Here is a 27,479-nt window from a genome sequence, read left to right on the forward strand (position 1 = left end):
GCACCCCGTTTCCCCTCCGCCCCATTTTCACATCCTTTCTTACCTCACAGACCCCACCTCATGCTCTCACACATTCCATCCGGGACATTGCCCAGTCCCCGAGAAGAGGCCAGAGAGGCCAGAAATGGGAATCTAACCATGCCACAGTTTACGGGTGACCTTGGGCGGACCTTCCTCCTCCCCAGGGCCTCAGTTCCTGTCTGCTAGTTGAAGGATTTGAACCAAACAGTCTCTAAAATTGATCCACCTCCTAAATTGTGACTGACTTGATAATAACGTCTTGGGGGAAACAGGCATGTAAGTTGGCACGAGCTCGGGATTTCCCTGGCAGTCTAGTTAGTAAGACTCCTTGCTTCCACTGCAGAGGTCATGGGTTTGATCCCTGGTTGGGGAACTAAGATCCCACATGCTGATCTTGCATGCTGTGCAGCGTGGCCAATATCTGTATATATATATATATATATATACATATATATATACACACTCCTCTATCCATGGAATTCTCCAGGCAAGAATACTGGAATGTGTAGTCAGTCCCTTCTCTAGGGGAATATATATATATATAATATGTATATTGGTGTAAGCTCTCTGGAGGTCAACTTGACTGTATCTCATAAATTTGAATGTATACACCTTTTGACCAGCAATTCTGCCTCTAAGAATTTAATACTGATGCGTGTGCACAAAGGGGTACCTGCACAGGCGAGTCACGGCAAGGTTGTTCCTGATTTGCAGAAACTCACAATACTGAATGCCCAGTATGTACCAGGCATTATGCTTAATGCTTTACATTAATATCTCAAGAGACTGGGGGCAAAAGATAGGAAACAACCTAATCACAGGACTTCAAATCCACCCAGAGGAGGCTGAAAGACCCCTCACCCCACCCCCCAAAAAGCCCCACCAGAAGTTCTAGTGAGCTATACTGAACAATGGTATGTCAAATGTCATGAAATGTTAACTATTTCCTAAAAGTAAACATGGGATTAAAAAGAAAGCAGAAGGAGGGGTTGGGGAGGGAGGGAGGGAGGGAGGGAGGGATTGGGTAAATGAACTGTGGTCCATCCATATAATAAAATGAATGAAACAACAGTGGGTATCAGAATTTGAAATGCACACACTCTTTGACTCAGCAATCCTGCTTTTAGGGATTTCCTTGTCCATATGCAAAGATGGGGGCTTCCCTGGTAGCTCAGCTGGTGAAGAATCTGCCTGCAATGCAGGAGACTCCAGTTCAATTCCTGAGTTGGGAAAATCCCCTGGAGAAGGAATTGGCTACCCATTTCAATATTCATGGGTTTCCCTGGTGGCTCATATGGTAAAGAATCCATCTGCAATGGGGGAGACCTGAGTTTAATCCCTGAGTTGGGAAGATCCCCTGGAGGAGAGCATGGAAACCCACTCCAGTATTCTTGCCAGGAGAATCCCCATGGACAGAGGAGCCTGGCGGGCTACAGTCCATGGGGTCATAAAGAGTCAGACATGACTAAGCAATTAAGCACAGCACAGCATGCAAGGATGGTGAACACAGTGTTCACTGAAGCAATGTTTGCATTAATAAAAGTTTGGAAATGACCTCAAGGTCCATCCAGTGGGTCTTGGCTAAATAAGTGTCTTACTATTGTGCCAAATAGACTTAAAAAAGAGCCACTTCTCTGTGTCCATCACTGAGATTTATTATTAAAGAAAAAGGCAAGCAGAGCAATGCTAGTATTTATGGGGGACAGAGATACTTTATGTGTGGAATTCCTCTTAAAGAATACCCAGGTGGCAGCATTGTAGGAAGTATAGCAGGATCAGTGATGAGAAATCTTTTCACATTGTACCCTTCATATCTTCACATTTTAAAGCCATATGCATAATCATATGTGTAACTTCTTCACTCACTCAAAAAATTATTATTCAAATATAAGGCATTTGTGAGTCTGTTATTCTGCTCACATTTTGGTGATAGGAGTATAACATCATCTGGGCTTCCTCTCATGTGCTTTACATTTCTCCAGGGCAACCAGGCTTGGGAAGAGGAGGTATTGCTTAAGCCAAATAAGGAAAGGGATCTTGGCAAAGACCCCTTCACAGGATGGCTTGTGTACTGTACAGGCAACCACCGCACAGCTCCTGTGTGCGTGGACAAAGACCATCCTCCCATCAGTGCCCCAGCTCATCTGAGCCCCTCAGAGCCCTGAAAGAAGAAGGTGAGGCTCAGAGGCTTTCCTGGCTGCCTTACTTGCCCTCTGCCGTAGCCTCTACTGTGGCTCTGTCAGGCTGGCAGCCTTGTCCCTGTGGAGAGATGGCGTTCCTGGCTGCATCTTCAGCACCTTGGACAGGGCTGTGGCATGTCCCTTCCTCTCACTGTTAGGATGACAGCCACCTAGGGATGGGCCCAAAGGCACCAAATAGAGGGCAACGATAGAATTCAAACTGGAGGCTGCCGACATCCCATGATGAGTTATATGATGAGTTATACCGGGTTACGCCACAGAATTCAGAATCTGCAGGTTGGAAACTTCAATTTCATCCAACAAGTATTTTTCGAGGCTTTTTATGTGCCAGACCCCAAAACAAAAAAGCATACATTCTGTCTCCTAAAAGCCAAGCCCAGAGGAGAGCTAACCAAGACAGTCATCATGAGAAGGCAGTGATAAAGTCTGGACTGGAAGAAGGTTGGGAGCAGCAATTAAGAGCATGGCCTTTGGACGTGCAGCCTGGGTTTGACTTCTGACCCTGCTGCCTTGGCAAGTCTCTTCATTGCTCCAAGCTTCAACAGAATGGGCGTAAAAATCATACCTCCCTGAGAGCATGGTGAGAATTCGAGCCTGGTGAGAATAAAGTGTTCGACTCAGGGCCTGGCAGCTGGGCAGTGCTCTGTAGGAGCTGGTTGTCAGGTGATGATGATTCCTTACAGGTATAAGTGCCAGCTCAGAACATGAACTGAAAGGAAACTGGGAGGCTTCGTGGAAGAGAGGCCATCCAAGCTGGCTTTGCAGTATTTGCCCCTCAGACACAAAGGGAGGGGACCCTCTGGGAAGAGGGAAGGAGGTGGGGACCATAAACAATAAGGCTGGGGATGTTCCTGGTGGTACAGTTCAATTCAGTCACTCAGTCGTGTCCAATTCTTTGCAACCCCATGGACTGCAGCATGCCAGGCTTCCCTGTCTACCACCAAGCTTCCCGGAGCTTGCTCAAACTCAGGTCCATTGAGTCGGTGATGCCATCCAACCATCTCATCCTCTGTTATCCCCTTCTCCTCCTGACTTCAGTCTTTCCCAGCATCATGGTCTTTTCTAATGAGTCAGTTCTTCCCATCAGGTGGCCAAAGTATTGGAGTTTCAGCTTCATCTTCAGTCCTTCCAATGAACACCCAGGACTGATTTTCTTTATGATTGACTCTATTGATCTCCTTGCTCTCCAAGGGACTCTCAAGAGTCTTCTCCAATACCATAGTTCAAAAGCATCAATTCTTCAGGGCTCAACCTTCTTTATGGTCCAACTCTTACATCCACACGTGACTGCTGGAAAAACCATAGCTACCTGGTGGTACAGTGGATAGGAATCCACCTGCTAATTCAGGAGACATGGGTTCAATCCCTGGTCCAGGAAGATTCCACATGCTGCAGAGTAACTAAGCTTGTGTGCTACAACTACTGAGCTCACACTCTAGAGCCCAAGGCCTCAAATACTGAACCCACGTGTCACAGTTAGTGAAGCCCACTCATGCTAGAGCCCATGCTTCGCAACAAGAGAAGTCACTGCAATGAGAAGCCCACACACCCCAAAAAAGAGTACCCTCCTTTTGCCACAATAGAGAAAAACCTGTGCAGCAATGAAGACCCAGTGCAGCCAGAAATATAAATAAATAATAAATAAACATTTACAAGCACAAAATGAGTTGATGTTATTTTTTAAAAAATCATTGGACTGAGGGGAGGGAGGGGGGTTCAAGAGGAAGGGGATATGTGCATAGCCAATTCATGTTGATGTATCGCAAAAAAAAATCACAATATTGTAGTTATCCTCTAATTAAAAATTTATTCTGTAAAGCAATTATCCTTCAATTAGAAATAAGTAAATTTTTTAAAAAAGAAAAATAATTTTTTTAAATAGAAGAAAATTTTTTAAAAAGCATTGTGGTACAATCCTTAAGAAATAAGTCTGAACAAAAGGATGAAACTTCAGGAAGGGAGACTGGTCTCTTCCACACCCAACGGCAGACACGACTCTACATCCAGTGGGTGCTCAGTATGTGCCTGAGTGGATCGGTAGCATTGCCCCGGGGAAGTTGTTCTCTGTGACTTTGCTACGGGACTGGATGGAGGGCTGAGTTTACCCTTGCCAGGCTCCCAGTCCTCCCCTCCACTGTTCCTGAGGCCTCACGTGGGGATAGAACTGTCCTTCCTGTGGTGAAGTGCATGGGATCTGAAGGCAGCCTGCCTCTGCCATTTATGCACTTTCCAGCCATATGACCATGTGACAAGTCGGTTTCCTCATCTGTAAAACTGGGAGTAATAATAGCAGCTCATCTTGTCGAATTTTTGTGAGGACTCACAAAAATTTGATGCAGGAAAAGTGATCCCACATGTGGATCTTAGTTCCCCGACCAGGGATTGAACTTGTGCACCTGCATTGGAAGACAGAGTCTTAAGCCCGGAGCCGCAAGGCAAGTCCCAGGAGCCTGGTTGTTAATAAGAATGAAAGAGTTCAGGACACTGGGGCTGCCAGGTAGCTACATTCTCAAATAGACCCTCTATTGGCCATCAAGAAAGATAACACCAGGATGTGAGCTGATACTCCTGGCTACACAGCTCTCTCTAACCTTCACAACAGCCCTGAGACTGAATGTTGCGCCCATTGTACAGGGGCAGAAACTGAGCTCAGAGGGCTGAAGAAGATTCCCAGGGTCCCACTGTGAAGCGGGGCTCTCCCAGGGCAATTCCAGCTTGTAAGTGCCTGCTTTCCTGACTTTTGGGAAGTCTGCACAAAGCAGCGGGGGTGGGGTGAGGAGGAGCCCTAGAATTTACACTCCAGTGTGGGAGGCCAGACTTTCCTGAGAAACATTTTCATTTACTAATAGATTTAATGAGTGTAGAACTTCCTGTTTTAAACAAACAAGTGATTAGCATTGACTACAGAAGTGAAAACGAATCCTAATGAATTGCTAATTAGCCTCCTCCTCTTCCTGGGGTCTTTAACTGGTAAATTCTCTCTGGCTACTAGAAATCCTAGACAATGGGACTGGAATTCATTCATTTTCCATTCATTCACCACACATCTATTTCTTGAGGACCTACTCTGTGTCGCTGTGAACAAGGAGAAGCAAGATCCTTTCTTACAGTCTGATTGCAAGACAGTCTGTGAGGAAGACAACAACTAACCCCACAAATATGTCATGACACACTTACAGGACAGGGAGCTGGGCTGGTGTGCAACAGGAGGGCTTGTACTTGTGCTGGGGTGGGGGTGTCCCTCAGAGAAGGCTGCCTAAAGGAAGGGATGTTTGAGCCAAGATCAAAAGAATAAATAAGACTTGACTACATGAGAGGGGATGGGAAAGAGTAGGAGAGTGCTCCAGACACCTCCAGAACAGCACATGCAAAGGTCCTGTGGTGAGAAGGAACAGGGTGAGTCTAAGGAAGAGGAAGAGGCCATCAGGGGGTGTGTGCAAGGAGTGTGTGTGTGTGTGTGTGATAGGAGGCTGGGGTTAAGGACGTTGGTTCTCTCTTTTGTAGCACACAGGGCCCAGTGTCCAGCCCACACCCTTCAAGTCTTACCACCTCAGTGTGCTCCCACTCACTTCCTGCTGCCCCATGTTTGCATCTCTTTGCCTGAAGACTTTCCATAGATAAGGAGGGCCTTCTTAGCAGACCAGAAGTCTTGGCATATTAACAGCTTGGGGACAGCCTTCAGCCGATGACTGATGGAAGTTAATATATAAAAGCCACAGGTCCCCCAGCCCTAGGGATGACTTTGAGGTACGTGCTCCACACTGGCTCCCAGAACTCCTGGTAGGACACAGCCCCGCTCGCTCACAGTGGCTGCTGGCCTGACCACTCACACTTTCCCTGTCTCACTTCCCCACTCCCCTTCTGGTACTTTCTGGAATCACCTCCCCCAGTAAACTACATACCCTTAAGCCTTTGTCCCAGGGACTTCCCTGGTGGTCCAGTGGTTGAGAGTCTGCCTAGCAATGCAGAGGACTTGGGTTCGATTCCTGGTCAGGGAACTAAGATCCCATATCCCACGCCACAACTACTGAGCCTGTGTGCTCTGGAGCCCGCACTGCAATGGAAGATCCTGCATGACACAACAAAGATCTCAAGTGCCGCGACTAAGACCCAGTTCAGCCAAGTAAATAGATAAATAAACTTTAAAAAATAAATATAAAAAAAACCCACCTTTGTCCCAGCATCTGCTTCTGGAGGAGCCCCATACTACAACATCCCTTATACGAGACAGTTTTCCACCCGCCTCTGCATCTTTGCCTGGACACCTTCCTCTCTCCCATTTGCTTCCCTCGTGGAGTGTGGGGCCCATAGACTGTGGTGGCCCAGCTGGGGTCTGCCTGGCACAGTGTACATCAGACCCATCACTGGCCTCTTTCTCAGTACTCTGCCTCTGCAATTCAACCTGTGCTGTCTTTCCTCCGGGGCAGCAAATCCAACAGAACTTTCTTCAGTGATGAAAGTGTTTTATGCCTTCTCTAGCCAATACAGTGGCCACTAGCCACAGGTGTCCATAGGGCACTTGCAATATTGTTGGTACAACTGGGGGACTTCATATTTTATTAGTTTAGATTTAAATAAATACATGTGAAAGGAACGAATCTACGTTGGTTGTAGTGAGGTGGATGAACCTAGAATCTGTTATACAGAGTGAAGTAAGTCAGAAAGAAATAAACAAATACCATATATTAATGCATATATATGGAATCTAGAAAAATGGTACAGATGAACCTATTTGCAGGGCAGGCACAGAGACACAGATGTAGAGGACTCATGGACACAGTGGAGGCAGGAGACGGGGGTACGAATTGAGAGAGTAGCATTGACGTATATACACCATGATGTGTGAAATAGCTAGCTGGTGGGAAGCTGCTGTATGACACCGGGAGCTCAGCCCTGTGCTCTGTGACGACCTAGAGGGGCAGGATCAGGGGTAGGTGGTGGGAGGGAGGCTCAAGAGGGATGGGGATGTATTTATACACATAGCTGATTCATGTTGTTGTACAGCAGAAACAAATACAGCAATGTAAAGCAATTATCCTCCAATTAAAAATAAATAAATAACATGTTATGAAAAAATATGTGTGGGTAATGGCTATTATATTGGACACACAGCTCTGGGATATGCCCTACTGTCTGTAGGATGCTGTTTCCTGGACATCAAGTCTGATGGATTGTGGGAAGGGCAGCCAAGTGGACCCAGCTCAGCCAGTGGGCCCATCCGAGCTTCCTCAGGTAGGTCTCCCCAGGTAGGCTCCCAGAAGGCAGCAACTCAGGTCTCAGGCTGGTCAACAGTGTGGGTCTGTCGACAGATTCCATTATTAACTCCCCCTTCTCTGAATGCACCACCCGTCAACTGCTTCCCACCCCACTCTCATCCCCTGTAGCTGGAGCAAAAAACCTTGAGGTAGAAGTTAACGTGGCTGGTCTGGTGGTAGGAGGTGGGGAGTTTGGAGGTGCTGAGTGAGACACCTCCTCACCCACCAGCCTGGCTTCCTTTTGTGTAGTGAATTAAAAAGTTCTCCCTGATTTTGAGGAATAATTGTATTTTTCTACTAAGATAGTATATTAAACTCAAAGTGCCTAGAGTTCAGGATAGAGGCAGACTCAGAGTAGGGCCTGCTAGAAGTCATCAATAATTAACCTCCCCTTCTTCTAACACAACTGAGAGACTGAACTGAACTGAACTGAACTATTTATCCAGGCACACAGCTGGTCAGAATAAAGGTCACTCTTTCCCATCTCCTTTGAGCCAGATGTGGCCACGTGACTAAGTTCTGGCTCATGATAGAGAAGCAGAAATGATCTTCAACTTCAAGCTGCTGCTGCTGCTGCTAGTCACTTCAGTCGTGTCCGACTCAAAGCATCCTTAAAGAGAGGCTGTGTGCCCCTCTCTCCCTTTTCCTCCTTCCTCCTGGCTGAAATACGGACCCAGTGTTGGGAGGTAGAGAGGCCATCTTGGGCTATGAAGAGAAATCTGGCCAAAGGGATGGTAGGTCCCACGGTAATTAGAAATGCCGACTAGTTCCAAACAAGGGTCTTGTGATATTTAGGGAAGGAGAAAACAGGGCTCCAAAAAACTTCCTTTGTTTAAATGAGATACAGTCCAAACTTTGACCCAACCCTTAAAAGCTGTCAGTGCCTGTCAGGGGCAGATCTTTATTCATTGATTGATTTATTGAGTGCATGCCACGAACCTCAAGACCTGTGTGAGGCACTGGGGACACAGCAGGACACTACAAGTCTGTGCCCTCACAGAGCCTTCATTACCATTCCTGACATTTTATAGCTCGGGGTACATTCTAAAGTGTTTTTACAGTCACCTACAGTGAAGATGGCATTGAGTTCACGCTTTAAAAATAACCTGCTCCTCAACCAGAACACTCATATATTGCAGATGGGAATGCAAAATGATGTAGCCACTTTGAAAAACAGTTTGGAAGTTTTCAGACATACATTTACTTTGCTGCCCAGCAATCCCATTCAGGTATTTACCCAAAAGAAGTGAAAACATGTCCACACAAAGATTTGTGTATGAATGTTCATGGCAGATTTATATATAATGGCCCCAACTAGAAACAACCCAAATGTCCATCAACAGGAGAATGGATAAGCAAATGGTGATATATCCATACAACAGAATACTACTCAACAGTAGAAACAAATGAAGTGGTAGTATACGCAACCTGGATAAATCTCAGAATCACTGTGCTTGGTGGGAGTAGCCAACCACAAAAGAGTATATACTGTCTGATTCAATTTATATGAAATTCTAGGAAAGGGAAAACCAATGTGTAGAAAGTATATCACTGGTTACCTGGGGCTGCAGTTTGGAGAAGGGGATTGATAGCAAAGGGGTACAAAGGCAGTTTTGGGGGTTCATGAAATTATTATTGATTATATATGTATATGTTTATCATATAATGGTGACTTTATGACTATATCAGGTTATACACTTTAAATGGATGCTTTTATTCTATTAACATAATCGTCATATATACCTCAGTAAAACTGACATAAGAAATATCTTAAATTTTTTATTTATTTTACTTACTGTTGGCTGTGCTGGGTCTTTGTTGCTGTGCATGGGCTTTCTCTAGTTGTGACGACTCTCTAGTTGCAGTGTGTGGGCTTCTCATTGCGGTGGCTTCTCTCATTGTGGAGCACAGGCTCTAGAATATGCACACTTCAGTAACTGTGGCATGTGGGTTCAGAAGCTGTGCATGGGCTGGGTTGCCTTGCATAGCGTGTGATCTTCCCAGACCAGGGATAGAACCCCTGTCCCCTGTTTTGGCAGGCAGATTCTTAACCACTGGACCACCAAGAAAGCCCTTGACAAAAGAGAATTCAACCATACTATCCATAAATTAGTGAGGAAAGATGACCTGTTTATATACCTCAGCAGCAGATAAATTATATTTTTAAATAAATAAAATTACATAACCACACTCACAAAGATAAGGGAATAGACCTGCCAAGCCCTGGATCTGAAAACAGGCAGAAGTGACCAGGAATTCAAGACCAAAAGGATTCTTCAAGAAGTAGAGATAGCATATCAGACTCTTGCTTGAATCCATACCTCAGGTAACGGGGGGGAACAGAAACCAGTTTGGCAATTAGAAACTGAGCCATTCCACCTTGACTCACTAACTGTACCTGTGACATCTCTGATAGCACTGCAATCTGGGACTCCTAAGCTCCATTAGGAAGCACAGTTTGCGACTGGAATCCTGGAGATTTAGACAAGTGCAGAGAGAGAAAATGAGCATAAAGATTCCTCTTCAAAACAAGCTTGCAAACCCAAATTCTAAAGCACTTGAAGTAAACCGACAGACAGCCAACAAACTCAACTCTTAGGAGTTGAATTTGCCCATGAGAAGTGCCAATAATAAAGCAATCTGAAAAATCCATTAAAGCATTAGGATCCTAACAATGGTAAGTGTTAGTTGCTGAGTCATGTCCAACTCTTGTGACCCCATGGATTGTACCCTGCCAGGCTCCTCTGTTCGTGGAATTCTCCAGGCAAGAATACTGAAGTGGGTTGCCATTTCCTTCTCCAGGAGATATTCCCGACCCAGGGATCGAACCCATGTCTCCTGCATTGCAGGCAGGTTCTTTACTGTTTGAGCCACTGGGGAAGCCCCCAACAAAGGTACAGGAATGAATAACATGTAAAAACATGTTACAAAACAAAGATAAACAATTAACTGCTAATGTGAAAAAGAAACAATTAGAAATCCTAAAAATGAGAAGTACCATTATTGAAGTGAATTCAAATGGGATACATTCTAAATAAAACACAGTTGAAGAGACAATTAGTATATCGAAAGATGCGTGCATGCGTGCTCAGTTGCATCCAACTCTTGCAACCCCATAGACTGTAGCCTGCCAGGCTTCTCTCTCCGTGGATTTTCCAGGCAAGAATACTGGAGAAGGTTGCCATTTCCTCCTCCAGGGGATCTTCCTGACACAGAAATAAAACCCTCACCTCCTGCACTGCAGGCAGATTCTTTACCACTGAACCACCTGGGAAGCCCTAGGTTTGAAAGATATTCCTGAGTAATTCACCCAGAAAACAGCACAGAGAGATAAAGAAGTGGAAAATAGAAAAGAATATTTAAGACAGTGGGCATATAGAAAGAGTCCAACATATGTGTAATAGAAATGCTAGAAGGAAAGAATAAAAGGTATAATGGAGATACAATATTTAAGAGATGGTGACTGAGAATATTTCAGAATCAAAACAAAAGTCCTCAGATGAAAAACATTTACCGTGTGCTAAATAGAATGGCTAAAATCTCAGGAATTCCCTGATGGTCCAGTGGGTTAGCGCTGGATGCTTTCACTGCAGGAGCTTGGATTCGATCCCTAGTCAAAGAATTAAGGTCCTGCAAGCTTCGCAGTGTGACCGCCCCCCTCGCCCCCAAAGAAATCTCAACCAGAACCATTGTAATGGTAGAGTAGGATGTCAAAGATAAAGAGAAAAATCTTAAGATTTAAGAGAAGAAAGACAAATTGCCTGCAAAGGAAACCTAGTTGAGCTCACAGCAGATTTCTCATCAACAGCAATAGATGACAGAAACAGAGAAATAATATCCAGATCATGCAGAGGGTAAAATTGGATCAGCCTACCTCGATACACAGCCAGATGAGCACTGAGAAAGGAAATCAAATTACAGATCTTTTCACAGATTAAGAGAGTTTACCACCTGTACTGTTACCGCCTGTGCCACCTGAGTATTAAAGCGTGTACTTCAGCAAAAGGGAAAGTGAAAGGAGGAAAACATTAAGTGCAGAAATTGGTCAAATATATTGGTGAATCTAAATAATTTCTGATAATATAATTAGTTTCTGTGATAAACAGTGGAACTAAGAGTCTAACGAGGATGATGCAATGGGGGATAATTCAGCTCATAGTTAGACGGTGTTAGAGGGGTTGTCTTGTCAAGAGGAAAATAGAGATACTGAAAAACTTTATATTAATGCTGTTAGGAAAATGTATACTTAAGTATGTTAAAAAGTTAAATCAGGGATTTCCTTGGTGGTCCAGTGGTTGAGAATTCACCTTCCAATGCAGGGGACATGGGTTCGACCCCTGCTCCAGGAACTAAGATCCCACATGCTGTGGGGTAACTAAGTCCTCACGCCACAACGAAAGATCTGCATGTTTCAAGGAAGATCCCACGTGCTGCAACTAAAACCTGATATAGCCAAAACACAAATGTAAATAAATATTTTTTAAAAGAAAAAATATTGAAATAGTAAAAGAAATGTGATACACACCTTTCAAGTCATTGAGGAGGATAAAGGATGGGATGCTAAAGAATGCTATCCATCAAAATTCAAAAAAGAAGAAAAACATTGAAGTAACCCTATGCGTTCCCCTCCCCCAAAAGTGTCATGTTAATAGAAAACATACACAAAAATACACTGAAAATAAGATGGTAGAATATAAGTAAATAAGTCAGTAATCACAATAAATGTAAGTGGATTAAACTTACCTATTAAAGACAGAGACTATGAGATTTTTAAAAGAATCAAAATTCAGCATCAACTTTGTTTAAGAGATATACCTAAGACAATGACACAGAAATATCCAAAAAGAAACAGATATCACAGGCAAATAGTAACCAAAGAAAATGCATCTAAGAATGCTAATATCAGCAAAATAGAATATAATGCAAAAAAGGACTACTAGGGATAAACTGAGTCATGATATTTATGATAAAATGAAGAATCCCATCAAGAAAATGAACTTTTGCTAGCATTTCAAGGGAGTCCTTTTGCCACTACACTTATTCAGGGGTTCATTGTTCATTAAACTAAATCTGCATGCAGGCCTAAGTCCCTTAATGTAAAAAAGGGTGAGGCGTGAGCACAAAGGGAGATTGAAAAGTAAGGTTGCTTACTAAATTATTAACTATACAGCTCTGGGCTAAATCAACATGACTGCAAGTAGAACAATAAAGGCCCAGCACAACCTAAATCACTTGTAGTATATTTGCATATTACATTGCAACATTTATGTAGCTCTAGCCTAGAAAGTTATGGAAGGAAAGTTATGACCAACCTAGATAGCATATTAAAAAGCAGAGATATTACTTTGCCAACAAAGGTCCATCTAGTCAAGGCTATGGTTTTTCCCGTGGTCATGTATGGATGTGAGAGTTGGACTGTGAAGAAAGCTGATCGCCGAAGAATTGATGCTTTTGAACTGTGGTGCTGCAGAAGACTCTTGAGAGTCCCTTGGACTGCAAGGAGATCCAAACAGTGCATTCTAAAGGAGATCAATCCTGGGTGTTCATTGAAAGGACTGATGCTAAAGCTGAAACTGCAATACTTTGGCCACCTCATGCGACGAGCTGACTCACTGGAAAAGACTCTGATGCTGGGAAGGATTGGGGGCAGGAGGAGAAGGGGACGACAGAGAATGAGATGGATGGATGGCATCACCGACTCTGTGGACATGAGTTTGAGTGAGCTCCGGGAGTTGGTGATGGACAGGGAGGCCTGGTGTGCTGTGATTCATGGGGTTGCGAAGAGTCAGACACGACTGAGCGACTGAACTGAACTGAACTGAGCCTAGAAAATGGCCTTTATTTAAATGTGCCCACAGTTAACACTTTCAGAAACCAAACTCATATGGCTCCAAATGCAACTCAGCAAACCTCCTTCTCTTTGTGAGAAGTGAGGGCAGTCAAAGGACTGAGTTGTAGGTGAAGGAGATATTAAAGGCTCAAGAAACCTGGGGTACTTGACAAAAATCACACTTGATGACCATGTAGACAAGAAAGAGAAATGAGCTAGATGAGGCACAATTAGGTAAATTTGTCTTGGGCCCCAAAGGGCAGCTGATTAATTAATGCTGTTTAGCAGGAGGAGAGTTCTTAATTGTAGAGTTCTATAACCCAGCCTCAAATACTAGGCCCCTCATTTATTTACCAGCTAGGAGAAGGAAATGGCAACCCACTCCAGTATTCTTGCCTGGAGAATCCCAGCGATAGGGGAGCCTGATGGGCTGCCGTCTATGGGGTCGCACAGAGTCGGACACGACTGAAGTGAGTTAGCAGCAGCAGCAGGTGATCTCGGGAATTGTTTTTCTTTATTTCTCTGAGCATCAGTTGCCCCAGAAGAAATAGCTGCCCATTTCAAGGGTTGTCGTGAGAATTAAATAACTCCTTAAAGCATTTGGCACACAATAGACATTCAATAAATAATAGGGAGAGAGTTTAGGAGCCAGACCGTAAAAAATTTGCCTGCAATGCAGGATAGCCAGGTTCAATCCCTGGGTTGGGAAGATTCTCTGGAGAAGGAAATGGCAATCCACTCCAGTATTCTTGCCTGGAGAATTCCGTGGACAAAGGAGCCTGGTGGGCTATAGTCTGCTGCTGCTAAGTCGCTTCAGTCGTGTCCGACTCTGTGCGACCCCATACACGGCAGCCCACCAGGCTCCCCCGTCCTGGGGTAGCAAAAATTTGGACTCGACTGAGCGACTAACAAACCTTAGCATGATTTCAACGCTTGCCAAAGTTTGAGAACCAGTGATCTGGATAGACATACCTGTTAGTGGTATATAAAGGTCTGAAAACTATGCACACGAGTTCCATTGAAGGACTTGAAGATGTTCAGCCTCAAGGAAAGAAGATCGGACCAATCTAAAAATAGGGATCAGCTGGAAGACCTGAGCCTCCGTGTTACCTCAGTGATGGTTAGGACCAAGTGTGGGAAATGTGGCGGAACAAGGAGAGCATGTAGGTTAGAGAACGTGCCCTTATCTGCAAGTAAAACATAACTGACTGACACAACAGCCTGTATCAGAAAGGATTTATTGATTGGTAACAGGAATCTAGAGGCAGGGAGGTTCCTATCTGGCTAATCCACCAGATCAAAGACCCATTCTTCTCCCATCAGTCTTTTTCATCTCAAGTGTATCAGCTGCTCTCCACATGGCTGCCCAGTCGTGGGAGAAATTCCCAGCTTGCATGCTCAGACGCTAAGTAGCAGAGGAAGAAAGTATGACTTCCTTGTGTCTCCTCTTAAGAAACCTTTCCGCAGAGGGCCTTCCCTCTCCCTCCAACAGGTGGCCACTTGCATCTCATTGTGAATGTGACACACCAGGTCACATGACACTTCCCAGTCTCCAGCTCGGATAATGGAACTGCCAGCATCGGCTTGGGCCAGAGTTAATACACCTCTTCTGTGAGAGGGAACCCTTTGGTGAAACCTAGGGACCCCTTTCCAGAATACTCTACTTAACCTCATAGAATAAAAATGACAGGATTACAAGAGAAATCAATTGTATTGAAATACAGTTTTCAAAATTATATTTTTAAAGTGATTTAAGAATAAAATTGCTTCTTTACTAGTGTACTAAATGACAAAATCCAACAGCAAATCTAATAACAACCATAATTTTTAAGTAGCAATGAAGGTAAACAATTTTCTGAGGTACCTGTAATAACTGTTTTGTGACACGAAAATATTTGTGATTTCTATCGGTGACAAAGTCACAAGTTACTGCTAATGATACTGAGGTTTGTTGCTTACATTCGTAATAGAAGGAAATGCTAAATTTCAGTTGGAGTTTAATGCAAAAAAGACATAGTTTTGTTTTGTTTTTTCCCAGTGCAAGAGTGTGAATCTCAAGCATTCCATCCACAGACCCTTGACAGGAGTGGTCTGTGGACTCCACATTAAGAGCCTGTAACTTGGGTTCAGTAAGATTTGTTTTCTGAGTTATGTTGTTGTTGTTCAATCACTCAGTCATGTCCAACTCTTTGCGACCCCATGGACTGCAGCACACCAGGCTTCCCTGTCCTTCACTATCTCCCGGAATTTGCTCAAAACGCATGTCCATTGAGTCGATGAAGCCATCCAACCAACTCATCCTCTGTCGCCCCTTTTCCTCCTGCCCTCATCTTTCCAAGCTTCAGGGTTTTTTCCAATGAGTTGGCTCTTCGCTTCAGGTGGCCAAAATATTGGAGCTTCAGCTTCAGCATCAGTCCTTCCAGTGAATATTCAGGGTTGATTTCCTTTAGCATTGACTGGTTTGATCTCCTTGTTGTCCAAAGGACTCTCAAGAGTCTTCTTCAGTACCATAATTTGAAAGCATCAATTCTTCAGTGCTCAACTTTCTTTGTGGTCCGACTCCCACATCCACACATGACTAACAGAAAAACCATAGCTTTGACTATACGGACCTTTGTCAGCAAAATGATGTCTCTACTTTTTACTGAGTCTGGGAATGGGCAAGTCTTTACTGAGACAAGTGGCTTCGAAGGAGTGTGAATATCTGCACTCAATCAGGAAGACGGACTTCCCTGGTGGTCCAGGGGTTAAGAATCCACCTTCCAACGCAGGGGACGTGGGTTCAGTCCCTGGTCAGGGAACTAAGATCCCACGTGCTGTGAAACAACTAAACCCCACGCTGCAACTACTGAGCCCGAGTGGCAACTAGAGAAGCCGCCGTGCCTCAGTGAAGATCCGACACAGCCAAATAAGTAAATAAACAGTTTTAAAAATGAAAAATAAACCAAATCAGGACTACCAAGCAAAGAAAAGAAGTGAGAGTGGGAAGAGGGTGGAAGAGTAAAGAAGAGGAGGAGTGAGTGTGAACACGACTCCAGGGTCTGCTCCACACAGAGTCAGCAAGGGCTCTTCCGGAAGGATAACACTGGAGGAAGAAATGTTGTCAAGGGGACTCAGATATACTAGGATAGCTGCCAACCTTGACATCTTACATTCCCCTCATTTTATTTACTTTTGTTTCTTGGTCAGTTTTCTTTAAATATTTGTATGTATTTCAAGGTACAGCTATTCAGCCCCCTGGAATATATCCCTTTTATCTCAATCCTTAGAAGTGACCACAGCTCTCAGCTAAGTGGATGTCTTTTCAGACCACTTGCTAGGCACACATGATATCCCACCAGCTTACACGTTTTTATTTATTTATTTCTGGCTGCGCTGGGTCTTCGTTAAAGCCCTCGGGCTTTCTCTAGTTGCAGTGTGCAGGCTTCTTATCTCGGTGGCTTCTCTTGTTGCAAAGCACAGGCTCTAGGCCCATGGGCTTCAGTAGTTGCAGCGCGTGGGCTCAGTAACTGTGGCGCATGGGCTTAGTTGCTCTGTGGGATGTGGACTGTTCTCGGGCTAGGCACAGAACCTATGACCCCTGCACGGGCAGGCAGAAAAATCCGTTAGTTTTTAAGTAGTCTTTATAAAAGCAGACAAAAGAAGTCCTTGACAAAATGAGAGGATGTTACCAGGGAGAGGAGTATTTTTTTATTATTATTTTTAAAAAGCTTTTTTGAGGTGGACTGTTTTTAAGCTCTTTGTTGAATTTGTTACAATATTGTTTCTGTTTTATGTTTTGGTTTTTGGGCAGAGAGGCATGTGGGATCTGGGATTTTAGCTCCTCCACCAGGGAGCCAACCTGCACCCTCTGCATTGGAAGGCGAAGCCCTAACCACTGGACCATCAGGGAAGTCTTGGTGGGGAGTGTTGAGATACTATAGAAAGATGTTGTCATAAAACGTAAGTTCTGGTCATGTTAATTTATGAATTTTCCTGATCCAACTAAAATAACAATCAAATTCTTTTTAACTAGACAAGTTGATTCTAAAGTTCACATGGAAAAGCAAAGAAGAATCCACAGAATTTCTAGGACAAAAATTAAACAAAAAGGGAAGTAGGAAACAGGCTTAGAATATATCAAAATATGTTATAAAGCCATAATAATTGAAACAATAAAGTATTGACCCATGAATGAGATCGGGGGTAGAAAAGAAAGTTGAGAAACGGTCCATATATATGTGGGAATTTCAAATATGATAATGATGGTACTTCAAATTAGTGGAGGGAGAATAGCATTGAGATAAGTGACAGACATTGAGAGGAAAACAAAACAGGAACCTTCCCTCATATTTTTAAGCAATTTGAACTCCTGAAGGGTAAAGTTTACATTTACAGACATGAAACAATACAGAAATGACAAGATAATGCTTCCTAGATATAAAGATTAATAGACTAATCTTATTAATAGATTGATAAAAATTAACAAATATAAGGTACTTAGCAAATTTTTTAAAAATTTAGTTGGGAGAAAAAAACAGTGAAAACAAAGCCAAAAGACAAATAAATAAAGACTGAGAAAAATATTTGCCAATCATCACACAAAGAACTCCTACAAATCAATAGTATGACAACCAACAGCAAAAAAAAAGAAAAATGGACAAGGATTATGAACTGTCAGTTCATAAAAAGGGAGTAAAAGTGGTTCTTAAGCAAAAAGATGTGCAGTTGCACTCATAAGGAAAATGAAAATTTAAACCACCACGAGATCCTATTTTAGCCAACAGATTGATCAGGATCAAAATATTTGATAAAAGTGTTGGTGACAGTGGGGGGAATCAGGAAATAGGGCCTTTCTCTCATGTATACAGCTTGTGGGTGTGTAAGTTGGCACAGCTTCTGCAGAGATCAATTTTACAATATTTACCAAAATTAAAAATGCAGAAACTCTTTGAATCAGCAATTCTAACTTCTAAATATTTATCCTACAGATATATTTGCATATGGATGCACAGATTTATACTCTGGGAAATTCACAATAAACATTGTTTATGATAGCACAAGATTGAAAGCAACCTCAATGTTCCACGCTAGGGGACTGACTACATAAATCAAAAAACCCATGTGGAACCGTCATGAAGGTAGATTGTTAGATGGAAAAAGCAAGATTCAGAACTGTGCATATCACACTATATCATTCAAGTATTTTCACACACACACATGCACACAGAATGTAACTGGAAGGACAGTAAGAACTTCCTAATGGTGGGACTTCCTTGGTGGTTCAGTGGTTTAGAATCTGCCTTCCAAAGCAGGGGACTCGGGTTCGGTCCCTGACCAGAGAACTAAGATCCCACATGCCTAGGGGCAACTGAGCCCATGTGCCAAAACTAGGGAAGACTGTGAATCGCAACAAAGAGCCCAAGCAATGAAAGATCTCACGTGCCACAAGTGAGATCCAACTCAGTCAAATAAATAAATATTTTCTTAAAAAAGAGCCTCCTAATGGTAATTGTTTCCAGGAAGAACTGGGAAATGGTGGATAAGTGGAAATAGAATGTAATTCTCTATAAATACTCTTGAACTTTTAACATTCACATCATGCGCCCTTATTACTTATTCCAAAAAAAATTTTTTTTAAGATAGTCAAGGTTGCTTGGGGGGAGCAATTTGATAGACTATCTGGTGCTATCAATTTCATGTTTAAGGATTTCCCACACACTCTGAAATACCCTGAAAGTGCCACGCTGTTCACAGAGCCATACTCAGGTGATCATTACCTGTAATAGCAAATCATTAGAAATAACTCAGATGCCCACCAGGAGGAGAGTGGTCAGGGTAACTGTGGTACATCCTCTGCTGAAATACTCTCCAGCGAGCAGCAAAAATGAGATAGGTCAGTATGTGGCATGCGGTTAAGTGAAACAAACACCCATCCTTGTTAAAGAAAAGTATTATTTTTTTAAGTTACACATGTTTGTTTCTTTAAAGAATCATATAGTGTATTACTTCTCCAACTATACTCCTCTGGCCACCTGCATCAGAATCCTGTTGGATGAGGACTTCCCTGGTGGACAGTGGTTAAGAATCTGCCTGTCAGTGCAGGGGACCACCAGTTTGATCCTTTGATCCCTGGTCCAGGAGGATCCCACATACTGCAGGACAGCTAAGCCCCTGCTCCACAGCTACTGAGCCTGTGCTCTGGAGCCTGTGAACTGCAACTACGGAAGCTTGTGCACCTACAACTTGTGCTCCATAAGAGAAGCCACGGCAGTGAGAAGCCCCTGCACCAGCCCTGGAGAAAGCCTGCACCCACCAATGAAGACCCAGCACAGCCAACAATAAATAACCCCTCCAAAATTCCTGTCGGACATACAGATTCCTGGACTCCACTCTAGAATTACTCACCCCCAATCCTGGATGGTTCACAAGCTCCCGTGACTCAGATGGCCCTGGGTTTAGGTGATGTGTGGGCCCGAAGAGGGCAGGACACCTCGCCCATTCTCCGGGTCCCAACAGGGCTCCTGAGTTCCTTCCTCCTCCCCCTGGACCAGGCCGCCAGCATCCCTGCCCCACGCTGGTTCTTCACTGAACTGCTCAGATGATTCTGCGAGGTCCCTGCCTGTCTGGTTAGCTGATTTCATAGCTAGCACTTACTAGGGACTCAGAGGGCAGTCAGTCCTGCCCTGTGCTGGGAGGGTCCAATCCCTGGCTGAAACTCACTGTGAACACTCTCTAACCTTCTGAAATGGGGCATCCGTGCCTCCCACTCTGAATCCTGGTGTGAAGGACCAAGAACGGGGGTGGGGCGGCAGAGACCTGATACTTTGCTGTCAGTTTCTCCCATTCCCACCCAGCAGGGAACCGAAAGGGAAGTTCTGCAGTAGAGTTGACAAGGGAGCCCTAAGAGTGTTGGCACCTGAGGGCAGCTGGGCAGGCAGGACATGTAGGGATTGGGCCAGAATTCAGGGCCTTGAAGACCAAGGAAGCTGAGCTGGGGCTGGAGTCACCCAGGAACACTGACCATAGAGGTGGGTGCCTGTGGATCAGAAGGCCAAGAGGGGTCTGGAGTTCTGAGTTTACAACAAGCACCTCCCCCGGGTTACTCTTATACGAGGGAGCAACTAACTTTGGGATGCGAGGGGAAGTTTCTGAGCGTTTAGGACAGGGCCTGGGGACTCCCTTTAAGAGCTTCTCTCTCCAGACTTCCCTAGTGGCCCAGTGGTTAAGAATCCGCCTGCCAAAGCAGTCCCTGATGCGGGAAGATTCCACAGGCCACCTCAACTACTGAGTCCGTGTGCCCTGGACTTAGTGTTTTACAAGAGGAGCCACTGCAATGAGCGGCTTCTGCACTGCAACTAGAGAGCAGTCCCCGCTTGCTGCAACTCGTGAGCAGCAACAAAGACCCAGCACAGCCGGGGAAAGAAAACAAAGAAAGAAGGGACTTCCCTCTCTCAGGTCTGCTGTTTCTCTGCTACCTCCCCCCAACTCCCCACCGAATCCCAACCCTGGGCTGCCACTTTCAGCTCTGCTCTGAGGTCAGCACAATTTGGCCATGGCTTCTACATAAAAAATCACAGCAATATTAACAGAAGCCAGAATTTTCCAAGTGCCTCCCAAGTGTCTGTTGTGGGCACGTGGGTGCTTTGCTATTGTTAAGAGGATCCCATTTCCCTCAACAGCTTTATTGAGATATTCACATGCCATACAATTCATCTATGTAAAGTGAAAAGTCACTCAGTCGTATCCGACTCTTTGTGACCCCATAGACTATACAGTCCATGAAATTCTCCAGGCCAGAACACTGGAGTGGGTAGCCGTTCCTTTCTCCAGGGGATCTTCCCAACCCAGGGATCAAACCCAGACCTCCTGAATTACAGGCGGATTCTTTACCAGCTGAGCCACGAAGGGTGATATTAAAATTTCATTGTTTTTTTTTGTTTGTTTGTTTATTTACAGAGTTGTGTGTCCATCACCCCCAAATAATTTTAGAACCTTTCCATCCCCCCAGAAAAGAATCACATACCCAATCAACCCCCACTTTCCTTTCCCCCAGCCCGGGTGACCCCCAGTCTACTTTCTGTTTCTATAGATTTTTCTATTCTAGACATTACATAGAAATGGAATCCTACAATATGTAGTTTTTGTGTCTGACTTCTTTCACTTAGAGTAACGATTTGATTATGACTTAGAATAATCCGTGGTGTAACAGGTTTCAGTACTTTGTTCTTATTGCCAAATCTCAGTAATATTCCACTGTCTGGACATACCACATTCTATTCATCCATTCATCTGGTGATGGGTATTAAGGTTATTTCCACTTTGGGGCTATTATTTATGAATGAATAAATTATATGAGTGAGTATTCATGCACAAGTTTTTGTGTGGATATATGTTTTCAGTTCTCTTGGGTACATACCTGGCGTAGAATCGCTGGGTCATATGGTAACTCTAAGTTCAACATCCTGAGAAACTTCCAGACTGTTTTCCCAAGGAGCTGCATCATTTTATCATCCCACCAGCAGTGTATGAGGGTTCCAATTTCTCCACAGCTTTCCCAACGCTTGTTATTCTGTCTTTTTTTATTAGGTATTTTTATTTTAGCTAATTAATTTTTTGGCTGTGCTGATCTTTTTTGAGGTGTACGGGCCCTTTGTTGCACCATGTGGGCTTTCTCAAACTGCAGCATACAGGCTTCTCTGACTGTGGCTCAGGCTTAGTTGCCTTGCACCATGTGGGATCTTAGTTCCCCCATCAGGGATCAAGCCTGTGTGCCCTGCATTACAAAGCAGATTATCAACCACTAGACCACCAGGGAAGTCCTCCTCTGTGTTTTTGATCCTTGCCATCTTAGCATGTATCAAGTGTTACTTCATTATGATTTTGATATACATTTCCCTGGGAGTGTTCCCATTTTACAGAAAAAGAAACTGAGACTCAGAGAGGTGAAGAACGTTCCCTGGGGTCCTGAAACAATCATGGGCAGAGGCAGGATTCTATCCCAGGCACTATCTCTCCCCTGAGCTGTAATCCCACCGGAGCAAGATAAAGCCCTCCAAGGAGGTGGGGACTCCCCTAAAGAGTGAGAAGACTGTAGATAGGACACAGGCTCTTGGGAAGGTAAAATGAGGTCCCGTGAAGCCTCAGGATTTCCTGAGGAAAAGACCTCCCCTGGTGCAGTATAGGCGCTCAGGGCCTGTAAGAATTGTTACCATGCTAGCACGATCCTGTACCCCCCAGACCTTCCCAGAGGAACCTGGGCTTTTCAGGCCTGCCTTGCACTTGGGAATTTCTGGAAGGGACCATGCTCTTTGAATAAAGGGACCATGTTCACTGACTGTTGGCCTGGCCTGAAAGGACCATCGGTCACAGACCATCCAGACCAGGGCTCCTGCAACCAGTCCGAGCCCTGCTGGCTTCACAGCCTTGTTGATACACGTCCTCATCCGGCCAGCCACCCTCCAGCCTGCTCTTCTCTGAACTTCAGCTTCCTCATCTCAAAACTGAGGATATGTGCCTCTCTTTGGGGCTGCTGTGGCGGTCAGCACAGTGCCTGGGGCCCACTTGGTGCTCAGCCAACGTCAGGCATCATTCCAGCAGCTCCCAGTCCCTGCCCTTGAGGAAGCTCACTCAGTCTGGCTGGCAGGGGAGCTCGGGGACAGGCAGATGCCCCAAGCTCCGTGTGGGTGATGCCAATGGTTTCGGTAGGGGCACAAAGGGGGTGCCATCTGGGCATGCTGGCTTTGAAGGCTTGACTGATACACCCCCAGGCAGAGTCTCAGCAGGACCGAAGTGGGCAGGACTCTTGGCTGGGATGAGCAAAGGGGAGTCCAGAGCCCAGGGCATGATGGCAGCAACAGTCAAGCTTCGCAAAACAGGTTTCAATAGCTTAGCCTCTCTGAGCCCATTTCCTCAACTGTAATATGGGGGTGTTGTTACCTGGGGAGAAAATGAGATCCCTAAAGGGGTGCCTAACCTCCCAACTGACCAGTCCACGTGTTCATATGCAGGGCCATTAATTACAGTGCACCCAGGTGGAACCACAGATTCTTGTCAACAGTATTAATGGATGCATAAATTGATAAGTTGTAGGATAGTCAACGGAGAAGGCAATGGCAAGCCACTCCAGTACTCTTGCCTAGAAAATCCCATGGACAGAGGAGCCTGGTAGGCTGCAATCCATGGGGTCGCTATTAGTCGGACACGACTGAGAGACTTCACTTTCAATTTTCACTTTCATGCATTGGAGAAGGAAATGGCAACCCACTCCAGTGTTCTTGCCTGGAGAATCCCAGGGATGGCGGAGCCTGGTGCGCTGCCGTCTATGGGGTCGCACAGAGTCGGACATGACTGAAGCGACTTAGCAGCAGCAGCAGCAGCAGGATAGTCAAACAGTAATAAAAATGGACACATTATAGACACACGAAACAATCTAGGTGAATCTCACAAACATAGCACTGTATGAAAGAACAGATAGGGTATAATTCCATGCATATAAAGTTCTATAAATGGAGACAAAACTCAACTATATTGTTTAAGATGACATACATATAGGTAGTAACACTGTAAAAAAAAGAACACTGAGAATGGGATTACCTTAAAAATTAGGGTGGTGGTTCCCTCTGGGAGGGAGGAGGGGCTAACCTGGGAGACACACCTGCCGGACAGGGGCTTCTTTTCTGGGGTTGCCTGGTGAGCTGGTAACTCACCCTTACTTCATTTATAAGTTATTTATTCACAAAACAGTGTAAACTTGTTTTTTGTTCGCTTCTGTATGGGTAATGATCTCAAAATCAGAATAATTCAAGCGCCTGGTAATTGGATTGGCGCTGGACGAGGGCTGGTTTTCTTTCTCCTTGAGCTCCCGCTGGAGTTCGTTCTGTGCTTGGGGGGCCGAGAGCAGGAGCGAGAAGGGACTGAGTGAGCCGTGGGTGTGGGCTGGCCTCCCCCTCCCCATCTCCCCCTCCCTGGCGGCACTGTTCCCAGATGTGAATGCCCCAGAAAGACGCTGCCCAGAGGATTTTTTTTTAAACCGCTTTATTCAGGTTGGCTGGTAGTCACGGACTGGATCATGTGTACAGGGTAACCCACACCCCTCCAGGCAAAGCCTAGGCCTCTCCCACACCCCCGGACTCCATCGCTGAGGGGTGGCCAGAGGTTCCAGCCAGTTCTGAGGGGGTGTGGGGCTCAATAGAAATATTTACAAATCACCAAGGGGGTGGGTGCCCACCTGCTCAGGAATCGTGAAGGGATTTGTTATGGGGGGGGGCCCTTGGCTCCCAACAGCCCCAGGCCCCTGGTGGGGGCGGTTCGGCATGGGTCCTGGGAGGGGGCTGGGACGGTAGGAGCTGGCAGAGGGGGCTCCTGCGGAGCCTCGAAGACCCTCCAACGGGTCCCGCTGGTGCAAGACTCTGCCTGGGGCCGAGGGGTCAGAGAGGAAAGGCTCTCCTTCTGACTTACCACGTGAAGGGGCAGATCCGGGGTCCCCCGCCTCCCCGGTGGGTGGGACAAGGGGCTGATTCTTAGTAGGAGGAGGCTGAACATGAAGGACCCACCTGGAGACGGTGGGAGGGTCTCCCTGTCCTCCCAGGGCCCCAGTGAGCCACTCGCCAAGGGGTCAGGGCTCTCCTGGGGGGCTCTGGGCCTCACTCCTTCACCAGAGGCCCTGGTTCTGCTCAGAAGATTCAAGTCCACATTTGGGAGGGGTCACCGTTTCCGCACCCCGGGGTCCAAGCAGGGGATGGGAGGAAGGAGGGAGAGTAAGGCTGGGAGGCCCCGGCTTGGGACGGGATGGGGGACAAGCAAGCAAAGCGAAACACTGGACTCGACTGAAGCTGGTGACGGACGGGGGCGGCTCGGTCCCGGCCTGGTGCCCCAGCCCAGCGTCCCGGGGCGGCTGTCCCCTGGGTGCCCCGGGCCACCTTCTCCGAGCCAGGTCGCGGCGAGGGTCTGAAGGGGGAGGGCGGGGCGGGGCTTACATGCTGAGCCGAGGGGTGGTGCGCGCAGGGCCGAGGAGGGGCCACGGGCCGTCTCGGGGATGCGGAGGAGCTGGACCCGGGCAGCCCCGTCCCCGGCGGTCCAGCGGCTCCTCGTGCACCCGATACAGCCGGAGGGGCGCGGGGCGGGCCGGCGGCGAGCTGGGCATCAGTCTAGAGGCCGCAGGCCTCCTCGTCCACCGAGCGCTTCCGCAGCTCCTTGCCGGGCTTGGGGGGCGGCGGGGCGGGCGCGGCGGGCGGGGCCTCGGGCAGGTGCAGGACGGAGTTCTCCCCCGGCTGCACCCGCAGGTAGGCCTTGACCTTGTGGTGCCGGGCCTTCCCGTCGCTGAAGTCGATGACACGGCACTCGTAGGTGCCTTCGTCCGTGGGCTTCACGCGCGACAGGCGCAGCTTGTGGGAGATGTTGCTGCCCACTACCTTGACCACCTGGGGGCGACACAGAGATGGTGACCTTGGCCACTGGAGTCCTGAGCCCGCTCCGCGGGTGGCGCCCCAGCGACACTCCCATCAGGGCATGCAGAATTCAACAGCAGAAAAGCCAAAGCAACTTAAGTGTCCATCAACAGATCACATAAACAGGCGCTGGTCAGTTCATTCAGTGGAATATTGCACAGCAGTGAAAAAGCAGGAGCTAGAACTAGCCGTATTAGAGCTCAGGGATACATGGGGTGAAAAGATCTCATTGCAAAACTCCTGCCCTGTGATGCCATTTCTGCAAAGAAAGGCATGAAAACACTCTATACTGGTTTTGGTGACTTGTGTGTGGGCAAGTTTGAAAATAGCAAGGAACACAGTGTGGCCTCAAAGCTATGGTTGTTTCTGGAGTGGAGCCCAGGGAAGGGCTGGGGTAGACTGCAAAGTGAATTCTTAGTTTTATTTGTCAAAATAAAATAAAGGCTGATCACAAATATATCAGGATGCTAATAATAGTTCACTCCAGTGGAGGTAGGGAGGGAGCAAGAGTGTGATTATTTGTCTTCATATTTTGGCTTTTTGCTCATTTATTTATTGGATGGGTTTTTACATTTTTACTTAAAATTGAAATATAGTTTATATACAATAAGGCACACACAGCTTAATGAAATTTTACATGTATGCTGGCTGTGACCACCATTCAGAGCAAGGCATGGAACCTTTACAACCCTCCGGAGCACACCCTAGTGGCCCCTCCTTGTCAATTCTCACCCCCTTAGGTTACCTACTACTCTGATTTTTATCACCCTAGACTAGTTTCACCTGTTCTTGAACTTATTTGTATGTGGCTTCTTTCACACGACATACTATCAGTGAGATTCCTTCAGGTTGCCTGGCTCAATTTGTTCCTTTTTATTGCAATGAAGTATTCCATCACATGGATATACCACAATCTGTTTATCCAGCCAGCGCTGATGGACATTTGGATAGTTTTCAGATTAGAGCTCTTCTGAATAAATCTGCCACAACTATAAAGCTGCTGTGAATTTTTTCAATTAAGAGGGAAAAGGCAGTTGGACAGTCATATGAAACACATCACTGGGGAAGCTAGAAGAGGAGAGGGGACTCTGTGATCTCTGTAACTTTCTCTGAGTCTGCAATTCAAAATAAAAAGCTGAAATAAAAGAGAAGTTTGGCCTATAAAGTGGGGGTGTTGCAAAAGGGGGCTTCCATCCTTGTCCCCTTCTTCCTTAGAGCCAAAGAAGCCCCTCCTACAGCCCCCACTCAATCTAGACAGAGCAGCGGAGAACAATCCCTAACAGCCAGCTGCTGACCCCCTGCTCAGTAATGTCATTACCAGCTGGCACTGCAGGCTTGCCAGGGCCAGGATGGAGCTGAGTGAGCTTCAGACTGGTGGCCCCAGTCCTCAGCTCAACTGGTTCTTCTCTCCTGGGGGCATGGTGATGGAGACAGATACCCAGCCGGCCTGTTCTTGCCACACCCCAAATTCTGTAGGAGGTCACCCTTGCTGATCACCTTGCAGTGTGGAGGCCAGGGTGAGAAAGAGGACAGTGTCTGAGGCGGTGTGTTCACCATGCAGCTGGGCCCTCACACAAATGACTTCTGATCATACCATTAATTGGCTCTGGCTTCCCTGGTTCCTTCCTGCTGGATGCCAGGCTCTTTCTGATCTCACAGTCTTTGCTGGTCTCTCTACCAGGATGCTGTCTCCTGTCACCTCCTTGACTCCCATTCATTCTCAAACATCACCTCCTCCAAGAAG

General features: G+C 46.0%; 1 protein-coding gene across 1 annotated transcript in view; it reads right to left on the minus strand.

Moving 5' to 3' along the window:
- Positions 1 to 24,322: 24,322 nt before the first annotated feature.
- Positions 24,323 to 27,479, minus strand: part of VSTM2L (V-set and transmembrane domain containing 2 like) — a 38,560-nt gene continuing 35,403 nt past the window's right edge. The window contains exon 4 of the mRNA XM_055425647.2: positions 24,323 to 25,708. Coding sequence (XP_055281622.1) covers positions 25,436 to 25,708 — 273 coding nt within the window. The 3' untranslated portion in view covers positions 24,323 to 25,435. The remainder of the gene's footprint in view (positions 25,709 to 27,479) is intronic.

The sequence above is a fragment of the Moschus berezovskii genome, chromosome 15, assembly GCF_049115385.1.
Source record: "Moschus berezovskii isolate FMDL1 chromosome 15, NW_MosBer_1.0, whole genome shotgun sequence".
Classification (NCBI taxonomy): domain Eukaryota; kingdom Metazoa; phylum Chordata; class Mammalia; order Artiodactyla; family Moschidae; genus Moschus; species Moschus berezovskii.